General features: G+C 42.2%; 1 protein-coding gene across 1 annotated transcript in view; it reads right to left on the reverse strand.

The window, feature by feature from the left end:
* Positions 1 to 1,928: 1,928 nt before the first annotated feature.
* Positions 1,929 to 17,926, reverse strand: part of pold3 (polymerase (DNA-directed), delta 3, accessory subunit) — a 28,676-nt gene continuing 12,678 nt past the window's right edge. Inside the window, exons 6-12 of the mRNA XM_084327156.1 lie at positions 11,531 to 11,783; positions 11,367 to 11,436; positions 9,524 to 9,671; positions 9,120 to 9,232; positions 7,742 to 7,842; positions 2,443 to 2,515; positions 1,929 to 2,166 (exon numbers count right to left, since the gene is read on the reverse strand). Of these exons, the coding sequence (XP_084183282.1) occupies positions 1,961 to 2,166; positions 2,443 to 2,515; positions 7,742 to 7,842; positions 9,120 to 9,232; positions 9,524 to 9,671; positions 11,367 to 11,436; positions 11,531 to 11,783 (964 nt within the window). The 3' untranslated portion in view covers positions 1,929 to 1,960. The remainder of the gene's footprint in view (positions 2,167 to 2,442; positions 2,516 to 7,741; positions 7,843 to 9,119; positions 9,233 to 9,523; positions 9,672 to 11,366; positions 11,437 to 11,530; positions 11,784 to 17,926) is intronic.

Below are 17,926 nucleotides of genomic sequence, written 5' to 3' on the forward strand. Positions count from 1 at the left end.
ATAATATATATATTTTATTAAAAAAAAAATTATATAAAATAATTTTTAATTTCTTTTTAATCAAAAACGATCGGTATCGGATCGGTATCGGCCGATATGGCTCACGACGATCGGTATCGGTGGCAAAAAACGTGATCGGGGCATCCCTAGAGGCATGCCACCATCACATGGACCACAGCACATTAAATTATTAGGCTTCCTTCCAGAAGAAATACCAATGGTTAAACACTTCAGATGTTTAGGAATTGAGGTATTCCCTACTATAAGCCAAACGGTGAAGTACAATTACACAAAAATCCAAGATAAGATCAAATATGACTTTGACAGGTGGTCCAAACTTAAAAACTCAGTAAAGGCACAAGTATCAATAGTTAAGATGGATGTTTTACCTAGAATCAACTTCATTAGCTCAATGTTACAGTTACCCCCTCCTGATGGTTACTGGAAAAAATTACACTCCACCGCATACAGTGGTGCAGTCGTGGTCACACGCGGTTACACGCCGTGTTACCAGATCACTGAGGCAGAAGTACGCGCGATCGCGCACGGATGTGTACTCGCGTGTACGCGCACACAAAAATGCGCTGTATCCATTCGTTGTGACTAAGTACCCGGCCACCGTTTTACATAACAAAAAGCGCAGGTAGACTAAGTGTCTGGGTGTTGGCTATCTGAATGCATCTCCCCCTTCATTCTGTGTGACACAGGCAGTGGAGGTGAATACTAATGTGGCTCGGAATTCGTGATGGGGGTCTACCTGCTTATGATATTGAATCAAGCGTCTGTGCTGCGCGCCAGCTTTCCACGCGCACATTCACACAAATAGAGAGCAAGAAGAGCTTGTATGATAGAAAGATTGCACTTGCGTATATGCGCTTGTGTGTGTGCGTGCGTGTGTATAAATCAGTTCTGTGCGCATGCACGTACGCGCGCGCGCGTGCACGCACGTGGCGTGGCGTGTTACCAGTTCCCATATTACGACTGCACCACTGACCGCATATACATTTATTTGGAATAACAAACCTCCACAAATAAAAAGATCCACCGCACAGAGAAACAAAGCCGACGGAGGTTTGGCATTTCCAGACTTTTACCACTATTTTAAAGCGTACTCTTTAAGACCACTGACAACCTGGTTTGACTCCCAAGCATCTGTATCCTGGAGAAACTTAGAAGAAAATATAGTCTCCAGCATTGGTGGTGAGTGCCTTGCCCACTGCACCACCTAGCCACCCTATGCTCACTCACTTCTTAATTCATTAATGTATTTTCCTATGATTGCTTGTGTCCCCAAAGTAAATGACAAGATTGATAGATTGGTTTTGGTGACCCCATGACCTTTCCTCTATGTATGTAGGGTATTAGATAGCAAGTATTAGGTATACATCTCGTAAACTACATTTATAATGATTCAAATGGTGATTTCATTGGATGTTAACTGTTAATGCTTGCGAGTCTAATTTGTTGTTATGTTTGTTTAAAAAAATATATATATAAAAAAAAAAAAAAAAAGAAAAAATTAGGCAATAGTAATTTTATTATTTTATTTCAAAAATATAATCTTTTGGGTAAACCTTACTCAAATACAGCAATAATTCAGCCCTCTAATAAAGTCCACAGGTCTGAAAACATTGATCGATTAACATGCCATTTACCATTCTAAAGTAGGACTGACCTATACCAATACTAGACAGTGCCACTTTAAAGAGAAACTAATGTTGTTTTACAAGAGTGCAGTAACCAGATACCAGCAGCATCCTACTGCTGTACCTAGACTACGTGTTCCTCGAGAGGACGTGATGACTCAGGCAGCCCAGAGCCATTCTCCCCCAAAGACCAACTCCCCCCCCCCCCCCCCCCCCCAAAGATCAAGTCCCAAAGGTGTGTGTGCCCCCCGCCCCCCCAAAGACCATGTCCCAAAGGTGTGTGTCACCTAATGAACATGTTTGACCATCTCCCATCACTTCTTTTGGAAGAATCCCATAATGGAGGCTTGCTTAGTCCCTTTGTTTGCGTTGGCAGCAGCTTTCTTGCGACTCTTCTTGTCCTCTTCTCTCTTGCTTGCTGAGGGCTTCGTGGGTGCAGAGGCCTTTGGTGCCGCTCTGCTGGGCTGGATGTCATCCTCTGCCTCAGAGTAGGACTCGCTCTCATAGGCTTTCTCTGTCACTACAGAGGAATGGACCATCAGGGTTTAAAGATTAAGACTAAAAAGTGCTGGTCAGGGCTATCTTTTTAACACTTTATAGATGTATTTATAATAAAACACAAGTGCTGAAATGACCAGGACTATACTTAAAAATACTTTACTGCCAATGTGCAAGATTGTAGTGTTAAAACGATGTTTGTAGGAGTTATTGGTACCATTTGTTGTAGAGCCATGGTCGTCTGTTACAATTACAACCTTGTTAAAAGAATAAAATACATTTCTGAAAGGAACTGTACCTATGGATCCATCTTCTTCTACAAAGGTATGCGACTTCATGACGCGTCTCCTCTTCCTCAGCTTACCGCTGGACTGATGTGTAGAATACATAGAAACACCAACATTCAATTATATATTCAACGTAAACAGATAAAGACCAACATGAACTACAATTGTAATATGGTATCAGAAATGTTGTAGTTATATTGCACCAGTGAAACTTACATCATTCATAATAATTAACTTCATAATTACATCATAACTACACTAATAGTACATCATAACATAGTTCAGAAGTGCAGTGCAATAGGAATATGAATAACAATCACAATAAATGTTTGGACAAAGTTGTATTCTACTGCCTTGGCTGTTAGTGGTCTCCTGGCAGACTGTACAGCAGGGCTATTCAACTGGCGGCCCGCGGGCCGGATGATTCTGACCGGCCCGCCAAAGATTACATGATAATATTATAAAAAAAAAAAAAAAAAAAAAAATCTTTTCATGTCAACGTTAACACGCACAATTGAGCCAAAAGTCACTCAATTAATGACAGATTTCATTGATAAATTGAGGGAAAACTTTGCAAGTCGATTTGATGAATTTGACATGTCCAGAGAATTGATGCATTTTGTGAGCAACCCATTTGCCAATGTAGCTGCTATTTCCACAAAAGGACAAGAGTTCCTTGCATCACTTCACATTGATGAAGGTCTCCTGCAACTTGAAATAATTGACATGCAAGCATCATCTGCTCTGAAGCAGGCACTTGAGAATGAATCCACCACAACATTTTGGATAAAGTGTATTCATGTCAAGACATTCCCCAAAATAAAAACGCTGGCAATATCTGTGCTAACAATGTTTGAATCCAGTTTCTCTCACATGAATGCCATTAAAAACAAGCAACCGTGCCTCCTTGACAAATGAGCATTTGCATCACTGTTTGCGGGTAGCCCTCACTTCCTATGAACCCTCTTTCTCTGCCATTGCCCAGTCAAAGAAGTGCAATCGCTCTCATTAGATGAGTGTATGTAGGCTAGGCCTGTCTGCCCCCCACCCCCCTGATGTTTGAGAGTTAAGAGTGGACAATAAGTGCTAATAAGATGTTGTGATTTGCTGTTGTTGCACAGACATGAAGCACTTTTTCATAAGCTCAGCTGCACTATAAATGTGTTTTTTTGTTCAAGTGTTGATGTTAGAATGTTCAGATGCACATCATGCACTCGTTTGTTTTTTATTTTATTTTTATATTGAAATGTTGAAGAGGAGATGTTGCAGTTGTTGCACAGTCATAAATGAAGCACTTTTTGCAGGAGATGTTGCAGATGTGGCACATAAATGAAGCACTTTTTTTTAAAAGTATACTACTTTTGCAATGTAGTTAAATAAAAGTTGTGAAAATGTGGTTGCGTGTTGTGTCAAGTGTACATATATTCATAGCACGGGGAAGCGCCGTGGCAGTCCGGCCCCTGGCCCCTTGGGTTTCTGACAATGTGGCCCCCTGAACAATTTAGTTGAATAGCCCTGCTGTACAGTGTACATCCTATGGAACTAACTCTTAGTATTCCGTGTATTTTACACATTTTCCATTATAGGTAAAAAAGCCAGAATGACTGTTGTGAATGCAAATATCAGGGGGAAGTCACATTGAAGATTTTAAGCATTGAGCACTTTGAGCATTTTAAAATATGATAAATAACATTGAAGATGAGCATTTAAAAATATAATTAATAACATTGAAGATAAACATTTTAAAATATGATAAATAACATTGAAGTTAAGAATTTTAAAATATGAATAACATTGAAGATAAGCATTTTAAAATATGATTAATAACAATGAAGATAAGCATTTTAAAAGAAAGATTTAGCTCCAAAGGGAAATATGGCAGCACACACTGTGTGAATCTTCTTTTAATTGAATTAAAATAGTCTCTTTGCAGACATTACCATTTATAAACGTCATGGGACAGAAAAGCATACAGAACATACACATATCTGGTGAAATGAATGAATGAATGAAAACTTTATTTAACAGATTGCAGAATGGGTACAATACAGTACGGCTCAATACATACAATTGTTAAGGGGATGCAGACCTGAGAAAGACGTTTGTCTTGTTTCCATCAGGGTCCCCCATTTTCAATTCATATAGACATATATGACATACATGACATACAGATAGTCAGTACTGCTACATCTATACATTTATGACATACCAGATTTGCAAATACAGTACTGTTTGTGATACAGAAGGAGTCAAGAAAAGGGAGTATATACATTTGACGTAGAAACTGTACATTGGAGGTTGGGTGGGGGGGGTTGGGTACATTGGGATATTGACAACCATACTGGGTAATTTACATTGGAGGTGGTTGGGGGGGGGGGCGGGGGGCACACTGTATAAACAAGTAACACTGTACATTGAGGGGGGGGGGGGGAGGAGACACTGTACAAACAAACACAATTGTACATTGAACTATTGACAAAACCATACTAGGTAAATGACTGTACATTGGAGGGGGTTGGAATGATTGGGTTAGGATATTTACAGGGGCCAGTGTTGAATTGCAGTCTCCCGTAGGTGTCCCTTGAGAGAGGTTTTGAAAGTGGGTAGTGATCCACATTCCTTTACAGCTTTGGGTAGGGCGTTCCACATTGATGTGGCATAATTGCGAAACGTGTTTAGTCCCTTATTTGAGCCGAATCTGGGTTTGACATGATTTGTGGCGCTCCCTCTGGTGTTGTGATCGTGGTATTCACTGACCTTTGGGAAGTATTTTGACATGTACATGGGTACCTTGGTCGTGTAGTGTATCTTGTAGACCAGGCCCATTGCAAGTTGTTGTACTCTGTCGTCTACTCTAAGCCATCCTAGGTTGTCGAAGTGGGCAGGGGTGAGGTGGGTTCTAGGAGTAAGGTCAAGCAGTAGTCTGACCAGTTTGTTTTGAGATGTTTGTAATTTTGTTTTTAGCGCCTTTGAGGTGCTTTGGTACCATGAGGTGCAAGCATAGTCGTAGTACCCCTGAATGAGTGCTCCTGCCAGAGTCTTCAGGGTGTTCTTGTTTACCAGAGAGGAGATCCGGTACAAGAATCGAGTTCGTTGGTTGACTTTTTTTATTACATTGGATGCCATTTTGTCACAGGAGAGATTAGCCTCTAGGATGGACCCCAGGTAGGTAATTTCATCTTTCCTTGTGACAATATTGTCACCCACTGTAACTGAGAAGCCGTCGGTCTTGCTGAGTTTGTTATTTGAACCGAAGAGAATGGACTCTGTTTTGCCCATGTGTAATGATAGTTTGTTATCAGCGAGCCATATGCAGATTCTGCCTAGTTCCGAGCTGAGGGTTTTTTCAACCTGTAACTTGTTCTTGTCAGAGACCAGCAGGGCTGAGTCGTCCGCAAACAGGAACAAGTTGCAGTCACAAGCTGACGACATGTCATTTGCATAAATTAGGAACAGTAGCGGTCCTAGTATGCTTCCTTGTGGAACACCACAGCTCACTGTGAGGGGGGGGGATAGGGTACCGTTTACCTCCACCATCTGTTCCCTCCCCTCAAGGTAGGATTGCATCCAGCTCACTGATAGACTATCAAAACCAATTGCTTTTAGCTTGTCAATCAGAATGGAGTGATTGACCGTGTCAAAGGCCTTTTGTAGGTCCAGCATGACCATGCCGCAGTATTTGCCTGCGTCCACCTCTTGTTTGATGTGGTCATTCAAATAGAGAAGGCATGTGTCAGTGGAGTGGGATGTTCTGAAGCCAGATTGGAATTCGTAGATTAGATTTTTTTCCGCTAGGTACTTTTCGACCTGTTCGTAGACTATTTTTTCCATGACTTTCGAGATGGAGGTGAGAATAGAAACAGGGCGGTAGTTGCCTGGGTCTAATTTGCTGCCCTTTTTGTGCAGAGGGGTCACCCTCGCAATTTTGAAGTCCTTGGGGACGTGTCCCTGTTTTATGGAGAGGTTTATTATGTGTGTGATGATTGGTGTGATGGCGGCTGCTGAGTCTCTGAGGAATTTGGAGGGGATGTTGTCATGGCCAGTGGCCTTGTTAGGTTGGAGGGCGCTCAGTTTATTGAGTACCTCATCTGTTGTTACCATTTCCAGCTTGAAGTCGTCCTTGCGGACCCCTAGGTTTTTGTAGAAAGCTACTATGTGTTCTACCCCATAAAGCCCTGAGTGGGAGGGTAGTTTGTTTACCAGTGTTGTGGCTATGTTTGTGAAGAAAATGTTTAAGTAATTGGCTACATCCAGCTTGTCTGTGATGAGCGTGTTGTCAGTTTTTATGTTTATGTTTGAGAATCTGGTTTTAAGTTTTTTACTGCATCCTAGTTGATTATTGAGTAATTTCCAAAGTTCACGTGGTTTGTTTTTGTTTTCCTCAGTTTTGTCATTGATGAAATTCTTTTTTGCAGTTTTGATCATGGAGTTTACGTCGTTTCTTAGTCTGTTTCTTTCTAGTTTGAGTTCAGTCACGTGGGCTTGGAGTTCACTGCTCGTGCTTTTAGTAAGCTTTGACTGACTTTTACGAAACTCAGAGCATTTTTTGTCTCTGGTTTTCATAGCGGCCAGTATTTCGGAGTGCATCCACGGCTCAGCGCGATTTTTTACCCTGGTGGTTCTTAGGGGGGCCATGTCGTTTAGTATTGCTGAGAATTTGGTTTTGAAACCAAGCCATGTTTCGTCAACCAGTGTACCATTGAGTTCATCTGACCAGTCCAGACTCTCCAGTTCAAGGTTGAAGGCCTCGCTAGAGTAGGTTTTGAGGTCTCTAGATGTGACTGTTTTGTGGCAGCCAGCCTTTTGTTTTAGTTTTTTTCGGGTACAGAATATCATATAATGATCACTTAACCCACATGCTATAACCCCTTTATTTGAGATCTTGGACTTGTCGGAGGTCAGAATGAGGTCAATGGTAGTCTGAGTTGATTCACATACACGTGTGGGTTGGGTGATTAGCTGGCTGAGGCCATGCAGATCACAAAACCTACTGAAGGCCTTGAAGACGGGTGCATCTTTTCGTTGCATATCCGTGTTCCAGTCTCCAATAAGAATTTTGTCTACATCCTCAACTCCAGCTAAACACCCATCCATTGTATCATAAAAGCCACTATGATCTGGCGGCCTGTAGACTGTGCCAACCAGTAGGGATTTCGCCCTTTCGAATAGGATTTCCACCCATACAGTGTGCTCAGGCCATGTACAAATACATGCATGTTCAGTGCCAAATGTAATGTTTCGGATGCAATTCTATATCTTATCATCTACTGTAAACGTCAAGTAGTGCAGTATAGTGTGCTTACTGCTTACATTTCGATGTGATACAGACTCCTCCTTCACTTCTCTGACAGGACTGGGGACGGGGGTTGGCTCTCTTGCTTCTTTCCGCGGGGGTGGAGAGTCTGGAATGACTGGAGAATTGAACAAAGATCAGTTTTCCATGCTTTCAACAAGGTAGTTGAACCAAAATTGTTCAAATGTATTTAAACATAAAAAAGGGAAAAACAAGTATCTGACTTGGTGATGTTTGAAGATTACAGATTGCAGTACAAGTATTTCCCTTGATGTTACACTCAACCGCTCTACTTGAAATCTTTACTTATCAAAATGTAAACCTGTGTTCATCGAGTAACGCAGATAAGTTTGTCGTGATTTTAACAGAAAGGACTACATTCTGTTCCTATGAGATGATGACTTCCTTTTTTTTTTTCACTTTTTCTCCTATTTTCCATTTTTCTCCCATCCCAATTTCATTGTGCCAATTCCCTTCCCTCCCCTGTCTTGAACGTTGCTCGCATATGCCCCCCACTGGCCGGTTGTAGGGAGGATAGAAGCCTTGCATCACGTGTCCCCTCCGCTTGAAGCCTTTCTCCAACGCGTTCGTGTTTCCGCGTCTCTGATTGGCCAGGTCATGTACGCCCAATCGTGGGACCGCAAGTTTCTTTCTACACTGGTTAAGCTTAGGCGCTCTTTCGAAGTTGGTTAAGGTTAGAGTTTGTCTTAGAGCATGGCGATAGAACGCCTGCCCTGATTCCAAACTCTAACCAACTTCGAAAGAGTCGCCTAAGCTTAACCAGTGATAAACTAGGCGTTAGGTAGTTTGCAGGCTGTTCGACCCGGAAATAGGCGCAGAACTTGCCGTCCCACGATTGGCGCATATGTCACATGACCTGGCCAATCAGAGCGCAAAACGGGAACCCGGAAACACGGACGTGTTGGAGAAAAGCTACACGTGTCCCCTCCGGTACACGAGGAGGCAGCCTGTCATATCTTTTCACCTGCCAGGGCAGACTCTCATTGGCGAGGTGTAACGTGTGGGAGGCTCACACTACCCCACACCATTTCCTGTCTCTGCTGTGCAGGCGTCCCCCAACCGACCTGTAGGAGTCGCTGTCCACAACGTCCAGATTACCACCCATCGACTTCCACCCCCTAACTCTGCCAATCGAGTTAGTATGACGGCTGGCCCAAGCCGGAGGCAACGCCGACAGCCGGAGTCGAACCAGGTGTATCTTGCGTTGGTGACGAGCGCAATGTCCGCTGCGCCACCCAGCCGCCCTGCAGTTTCCTTCTTGTAGCCTACGTTACAAGCAACTGCGTTGCTGTGACAACGCCTCCACAGTGGGGGGGAAGTGGTAAAGTAGTTTGTTACACCGTGAAAAAAGTTTCTACTCCACCGATCACTTACCTTCATCATCACTACTGTCTGACTGAGGCCTCCTGATCCTGCGTCTCTTCTTCTTCTTCTCCATCTTCTCCTCCTCGCTGCCGGACGCCTCCAGTCGCTTGCTCTTGACGTTACTTCAAAAGGACGAAACAGAATTTTTTTTGTTTAGAAAAAATCAAACCAAATGACAAATGATTGCAGTTGAATCGTGTATACGTTTTAAATTGCAATATTGCGATAAGGATTATTTAACGATTCATTGACTTTGGAAACATCATGTGTTTAATGAACTTAAATGAATACAATAAAAAGAAACATGGATTTCCTTGAACTTTAAATATAATAATTCAACTGAATTGGCTAGAAGTGGATTATTTTAGTCTTATCTCATTTTGTTTGTTAGTTAGCCATCCTTCCACCCACACCTTCTTGTGTCTTTCTTAGTCTCCTTGGGTTGTTGTTGTTGTTCTCTCACAACCACCTCCAATTCTTCATGGGGTGAGCTTGGAGGCTTCTTCTCCACTGGGGGTGGTGACTGCGCCCTTTCCTCCTTCTCAGTTTTACTAGGTCTCTCTGGTGGGTTAAGAGAGCAGGTGTTTTAGTTGTAAATAAGATGATCTCATTTTCACACTAGTCGGTAGGGATGCCCCGATCACGTTTTTTTTGCCACCGATACCGATCACCGATCGTCTTGAGCCATATCGGCCGATACCGATCCGATACCGATCGTTTTTGGTTTTATAAAAAAAAAAAATTAAATACATACTTTAATAAAATATATATATTATATAATTATACTTGTAGTTAGTGGTCCATCTGCGAGACATCGCCACCACGCAACAAGTCAAAATGCTCACTATCTCCACTGTCTGTGTGTATACTCTGCTTTGGTCAAATCACATTCAGCATGCCCTCAGCAGGGTATACCCTACTCCCTCAGCTAGCCCCGTTTGTGACTGCGATGCAAGCCGGGGCTCAAATACGCATCAAATCAATGTTATAAGACATTGATATCAGGAGCTATCTGTAGCTACTGCTAGCCGGCTAGATAACGTTAAGACAACGCCTCAGTGAACTATTTAGTTTAATGGGACATCTCGTTAAGAACAGTGAGCTAACGTGAGCTAACGTGAGCTATCATGCACTACTAGACTATTGCTGGAGCATTTGTTGATATCAGTAGCTAGCCGGCTAGATACCGTTAGACAATGCCTCATGTATTAAACTAAAAGTGAATAGTTGACTGGGTAATTTTGTTTAAACAGTAACGATAGCTAGGTAGCTAACGTTAGCTCACGGTCGCATGCACTAGACTAGAGCAGACTATTGCCCGAGGCAATATGAGCCTCTGTGTTTACACGGGTAAGGGAGGGGCAGGGGAGGAGGAGGAGCGGCAGTTTGCAGCTCTGTGTGTCTGAGACAGAAGTCAACGAGTGAGATCTCCGCTAAGAATTGGATCATGTTTTTCGATCGGTTTTCACGATCGGCAAAAATAAAGCATTATCGGAATTCACCTATCTCATATTTATACTGAATATCGGCCGATACCGATCGCTGGCCGATCGATCGGGGCATCCCTACTAGTCTGTATACCGTGTCTGTTCTTAGTGCCCGAAACGTCAAATGTCCATGTTGGAAAAACTATGGGGAAACTGGAGGTAATGTAGTCTAGATCTTGAATTGACCAAATATAAAATTCGCCCTCTTTTCTTGAACCTCTAATCGCAACTGTTGCTTTTGGAGGATCCACAAGAGAGGGCGGGGCTTGAGAAAGGTCTATTGGACTTGATGTTGGCCATCTAGCTTCAGGTGGTTTTGACTACAGCAGGTACAGCTGAGGAGAATCTTTGTTGCCACAGTCAAGTGTTTCTGCTTCTCTTTCACCCAGAGCTACTGAACAGTATTGTCCACAATAACTACAAACCTTCTCCTGGGAGATTCTAACTCAGGAGTTGTCCTCCAGTGCCATATGGACAAACACAAACTTAGTGAGATATAAAAGGTAGGTTCCCCTGAATCATAAAAGGTATGACAGTTGATACTGACTCAAAGAATAAGCAAAAAATATAACGCTATGTCCAGGTGAACCTTTGTCCATGTAGGCTTTAGAGGGTTAATTAATACTCACTCACTGATATGTTAATACTCACTCACTGATATGTTAATACACACTCACTGATATGTTAATATGTTAATACACACTCACTGATATGTTAATACACACTCACTGATATGTTAATACTCACTCACTGATATGTTAATACTCACTCTCTACTTGGTTCCCAAAGAAGTTGCTCATGGGATTGGTCTTAAGAGCTGTTTTTTTGGGGACCTCGGCCTAGAAAATCAAAAACAGTAAAAACAATATAAGCTTCTAATTGTACCATCTTGAACATTAGAGTATTTCTGTAAACCACCGTACAAACACATACTGTAGGCGTTTCCTCTTTCTGCTCCAGTTTGATCCCTTTGCTCTGCTCCTGGTTTTTGGCGGCATTCTTATTCGCAAACATTCCCATGATGCCTTTGGGCGCAGGCTTGGCGGCGGGTTTAGAGGCCGGAGGAGCGTGACCGTTCACGCTGGACTTCACTTTCTCGACCTCTGGCGCTGGAGTCGGTTCGGCGGCCTGCTGCACCTCTGCTGAGGACATGGGGACGGCACTGGCACATCGTATAGCACTGTATCTGCAACAAGGACACACAGGATCATAGATGCTGTATTATACTGGATTAGTGTTGTCAAAAATATTAAAAAAATCGATATATATCGATTCTGAATATTTAAAACGGTTTCAATACTCATTTCCCGAAAAATCGATATTTAATTATTCATAAAAAAATAAAAAAAATAATTGTAAGGAAGTTGCATTGTTCATTTCAATACCTGTAATAGTACAGTAGTCCACACACACACACACACGTGCATTCAGTTAAGTCTGAATATGACTGTAATACAAACAGTTCAGTTTGTCAGGTACATGCAACACAGATTATGTCTGTCTGCTTGAGAAAATAACATGTTCTGCAATAAAAATTATTGAAGTGAGATGAACAGTTATTTTTAAATGTGTGATCTAAAGATAAACAAAGGGTTTTAAAAGTGTTATATTTATCTTCTCTTATAGTACCAGAGAGAAGCTGAGGAGAATCAACCAGCAACAAAAGCAAAATGTATTGAACCTTTTTCCCTGTGGTATCGAAAATGGTATCGAATATCGAAATTCCAGTATTGTGACAACACTATACTGGATATTATACTACATACATATACTGGCTGGAGAACTTGAGAATTGTCTTAGTCCTAATTATTAAACACTGCATGGACTCTGGTGCACTGTGCTACTACCATATATGCTATTATTACTATTATACCACTATATATATAGGATGTATACTATTATTATTGATACAATATACTGCCGTACTACTATTATTACTATGTTCCACTCTATTATTACTATTTCTATTACTATCTTTTATTAACAGATTGCAGAATGGGTACAATACAGTACAGCTCAATACACACAATTGTTATGGGGATGCAGACCAGAGAAAGACTTTCGTCTTGTTTACATCAGGGTCCCCCATTTTCAATTCATCATAACATATATGACATACATGACATACAGATACAGTACTGCTACATCTATACATTTATGACATACCAGATTTACAAATACAGTACTGTTTGTGATACAAAACGAGTTTCAAAAAGAGAGTATATACATTTGACGAAGAAACTGTACATTGTATGAGGTGGGGTGGGGGGGGGGTAGGGTAGGTGGGGTGGGGGAACTGTACATTGGATTATCGACGAAACCTTACTTGGTCCAAGAAGAGGGTCTTGTGTATTATTGGGTTAGGACATTTACTGTACATTGGAGGGGGTTGGGTTAGTACATTTACAGGGGCCAGATTAAAATTGCAGTCTCCCGTAGGTGCTCCTTGAGAGTGGTTTTAAAAGTGGGTAGTGATTCACATTCCTTTACAGCTGTGAGTAGGGCGATCCACATTGATGTGGCATAATTGCGAAACGTGTTTAGTCCCTTGTTTGAGCCGAATCTGGGTTTAACATGATTTGTGGAGCTCCCTCTGGTGTTGTGGGCGTGGTATTCACTGACCTTTGGGAAGTATTTTGACATGTACATGAGTACCTTGGTCGTGTAGTGCATCTTGTAGACCAGGCCCATTGCAAGTTGCTGTACTCTGTCGTCTACTCCAAGCCATCCTAGGTTGTCAAAGTGGGCAGGGGTGAGGTGGGTTCTAGGAGTAAGGTCAAGCAGTAGTCTGACCAGTTTGTTTTGTGATGTTTGTTTTGGTAGTGCTTTGGTACCATGAGGTGCAAGCATAGTCGTAGTACCCTTGAATGAGTGCTCCTGCCAGAGTCTTCAGGGTATTCTTGTTTACCAGAGAGGAGATCCGGTACAAGAATCGAGTTCGTTGGTTGACTTTTTTTATTACATTGGATGCCATTTTGTCACAGGAAAGATTAGCCTCTAGGATGGAACCTAGGTATGTAATTTCATCTTTCCTTGTGACAATATTGTCACCCACTGTAACTGAGAAGCCGTCGGCCTTGCTGAGTTTGTTATTTGATCCGAAGAGAATGGACTCTGTTTTACCCAGGTGTAATGATAGTTTGTTATCAGCGAGCCAGGTGCAGATTTTGCCTTAGTTCGGAGCTGAAGGTTTTCAACCTGTAACTTGTTGTCAGAGACCAGCAGGGCTGAGTCGTCCGCGAACAGGAACAAGTTGCAGTCACAAACTGACGACATGTCATTTGCATAAATTAGGAACAGTAGCAGTAGGGATGGGTACCGTTCACATTTGAACCGATACCGGTACCTGTGAATCGATACCGGTACCCAACGGTACCTTTTTTCGGTACTTTAGTCTCAACATTTTTTATCTACCTACCTCAGTAGTGAAAGAAAAATCCAAACTTCAAATAACCACACTTTCGACCATTTTTTGGCTTGCCATTGCCCCGACTGCTTTGTTGTTGAATCAAGTAAAATCCTAGGTAAGCGTATATTGTGTATGTGAACGTTGACATCTTTGATGTTTATAGCAAACCAACCCGTTTGAAAATCTGTAAAGAATTGAGCAATCTATGGTTATTTAAATAGTACATGCACCATAGACATTAATGTTATCAGTAGATGAGCTGCCTGGGTCAAGATGGCCACCCTACGACGACGTCGCTCCATTGGCCGGCAGCACGGGTAAGCTATCTAGTGTTCTATATATATCTATAATTGTAATGGTACATAATTCACCCACGGACTATTGTTAGGAACATTCTAGAACATTAGTTCCGCCAGAACATTCTGGCACGTGTGTGATGATGTCATAGCTGAACATGCTAGAATATTAGCTCTGCCACAACATTCTGGAAGGTTCGTGATGATGTCATAGCTGAACATTCTAGATCTAGAACCTCGCACATCCTTATATAAGTGGCAGTTCCGGCCAGTCTTTCGTGTAAAGAGTTCATAGCATCAAGAAAGAAGATCAAGAAAGAAGATGCTAGGCGGTCAGGTGGCGTAGCGGAGATTGCGTTTGTCACCAACACCGGAGACGCTGGATTCGCCACCAGCTTGGCTGGCCGTTCACACTAATACAATTGGCTGTATTAGAGGGTGGGAAAGCTGGCGGGGTGGGTCCGGGTCGTTGTAAACAGCGACTACTACAGTTCGGGCAGGGCGCCTGCTCAGCGCGGATAGGATCTAAGGGGGGTAGTGTGATCCTTCCACACGTTACACCCTAGGGGTGGACGGTATGGTCTAAAATTTATATCACGGTATAATTTGAAGCATAGACGGTAACGGTATATATCACGGTATCAGTGTTTCTGTTAGAATAATTTTTTTTGCCTGATAGGCAGGCTATATAAAGAATGACATCCTCAAGGCATGTAGATTTATAATATTTTAACTTAAAACTAGGCTACTTTTGCGTATAAAGTCATTATATTCCAAATAAAATAAGTCCCGAGTCGAGACTCCTGCTCCCATTGCAAACAGCTGGGCTGGATTTTGCTAGAAGCATATGTAGCTGCAGAGCCGCAGAGCGAATTGAATTGAATAAGAATTGAGACAAAGGTGCCACTCATCCTCAGCTTTAAGAATTGACAATTGTGTCAACAAATTGACACATGTGTCAACAAATTGACACACAAAATGCTTAGAGACGATGGGGGTCAGAACGGCGCAAGGGTGGGGGGGCGCTGTTTGACGGGCCTGTGACCAGACCTGAAAGAGCCACTGGCTCTGCGGCTCTGCAGCTGCATGCTATTCGCAAATCCACTGCTGCACGCCTTCCTCCCGGCTCCCGCTGCTGCCGTCGTTATCATAACACTACACACATATCATAATGTTTACAGCAAACTGTAGTTGATCACCAGGTATGTTTTATTAACGTAGAATAATTCATATAAGAAAAACGATAGGGAAATATCTTACCTTTCTCCACTGGTTAAAAATGCCAGGAACTGAAATTGAAACTTGCTGTGCGCTGCGGTGATATGTGTTTATTATGAAATGACAATTGCATGTTGACACGCCCACTGTGCGAAGCCTCCTAAATAACTTTTTCCAGTTTGCACATATCTATTATCTATGACTAATTCTATCTATTTTTAGGGGCAAATGCGATTGAAATAGTCGCGCTGTGGTTACATGACGTCATTGCTATTTTAGATCTGCTCTACCGGTTAAACGGTATAGTCAAAATCCATACCGTAGAGCAAATTAATACCGTTTATACCGTATACCGTTTATACCGTCCACCCCTATTACACCCTCTCAGTGAGAGTCCGCGCTGCCAGGTGAAAAGAAGCGGTTGATTGGCTAGACGTGTGTCGGAGGAAGCACGTGGTAGCCTCCACTCTCCCAGACCGACTGTGGGGGGTAAGTGCGCAGCGACCAGGAAGGGGATTGGGAATTGGCATAACGACTAACATTGGGATGGGAGAAAATCTGAGGAAAAAGGAGGGGGAAAAAGATCAATAAAATAAAGAAAGAAGATGCTAAAGTCCATAATTTCCTCTCTTATTGCATGCAGCCAATAAGGTATGTTTGGTGTCGTAAATGTTTCTATGTGTAGGCCCATGCCATGTAGCTAAGGTGCTAACTAAAGGCTTGCTAAGCATCAATGATTGAAGGACTTAATGCGTTTGTAGGTTAAGTTCATTTGGTTAACAACATTGCAAAGACATGCAACACTAAGACAAGTAGAAATAATATGGATGTATGTTGTTATTGTTTGAGCTGTGATTTATTGTATTTCATGCATGTGTTTCACAGTTCTCACGGTTCGGATTGAAATAAATCCAATCAGTAATATCAAGAACGTGTTGCTGTCATCATTGCAAGTAGAGGGAGTTACAAATAGAAAACGGGCAGTAGTTGCCTGGTCTAATTTGCTGCCCTTTTTGTGCAGGGGGGGTTACTCTCGCAATTTTGAAGTATTTGGGTACGTGTCCCTGTTTTATGGAGAGGTTTATTATGTGTGTGATGACTGGGGTGATGGCGGCTGCTGAGTCTCTGAGGAATTTGGAGGGGATGTTGTCATGGCCAGTGGCCTTGTTAGGTTGGAGGTAGTGTTGTCACGATACTGGAATTTCGACTTCGATACGATACCTTGAAAAGTATCAATACTTCGATATTATTTCGATATCAAAAAAAAAATATATATATATATATATATTATTATTATTATTTTTTTTAAACAAATTTATTTATAAACAAGTTATTGACATTGCTAGCCATAGAGGTACATTGCATCTAATGAAACAATTCCAGATTCGATTTTAAGTCTTTAAAGGTGAAGGAAATCAATGATTTGCATTTGGTTTATAACCTATATAGATATAGTTTTAAGAAGACAGTATCAGTCGTGTATGCGTGTCTCCAGCCAGACTGTGCAGACAAAGGGCCTTTATCAGCTGCCGAGGTCATTATCACCACAGCAGAGGAGTGCGTTTAAGTGGGGTGAGAGGCTGAGAGGTGTTTTAATATCAACATCGCCGTTGTCACAGGGAAGGGAGATAGAGAGACAGAGAAATCTGGGTCGTAGGTCAGGAGAAGTAGCGGTTGCTAGGGGCGGTCAGCCGTTGCCAAGGACTATCGTTTATAGCTGTGAGTTTCTTGCAGTGTAAGTTAGATTAAGACACGAAGCAGACACGAGCAGACACGTTGATCAGAGACTTTGAAACGGTCCCTCCTCAAGGGAATATGCCATGTCAACTCATCGCTAGCTTCAGCTAACAGGAAATGGTGGTTGGCTATGACGAGAGAACCATTGGATTGAAGAGATGAGAAAAGACGGTGGAGAAGAATGAATTAAGACTGAACAAGGACATTACAGAACAGGGTTACATCTGATTACGAGGCTTTGTTTATGGAATACACAACGTTTTTCCAAGAAAGGTACCACGTCTGCCAGTGTCGAATTCTTATGATTACGGATTGCATTAACACTTTGAGTGCCAACGACGAGATTTCTCGTTAGTTCATGCCAACCGGTCAGTGCCAACGACGAGAGATCGTTATTTTTTTTATTAGCGATTTCCATTCATATTTCATCAATCTAGCCTCACGTTACCACTGGAACTCTCTCTGAGCTCCATTGGGAAAATACCGCCCCCTATCGTCTCTCCGGATGGTACTGCACCCCTTTGGATTGGATTGAATGAAACGTAGGCCTGCCGCGATAAGCAATAAATCGATTAATTGCCGCGATAATTAAAATGAATGCAATGATTTTGACGGGCGCGATTAATTGCTATTTGCGCGTTTGTTTTAATGAGGCGGAACCAGTGCCCC

Source organism: Notolepis coatsorum, assembly GCF_963971535.1.
Source record: "Notolepis coatsorum genome assembly, chromosome: 13".
Taxonomy (NCBI): Eukaryota; Metazoa; Chordata; class Actinopteri; order Aulopiformes; family Paralepididae; genus Notolepis; species Notolepis coatsorum.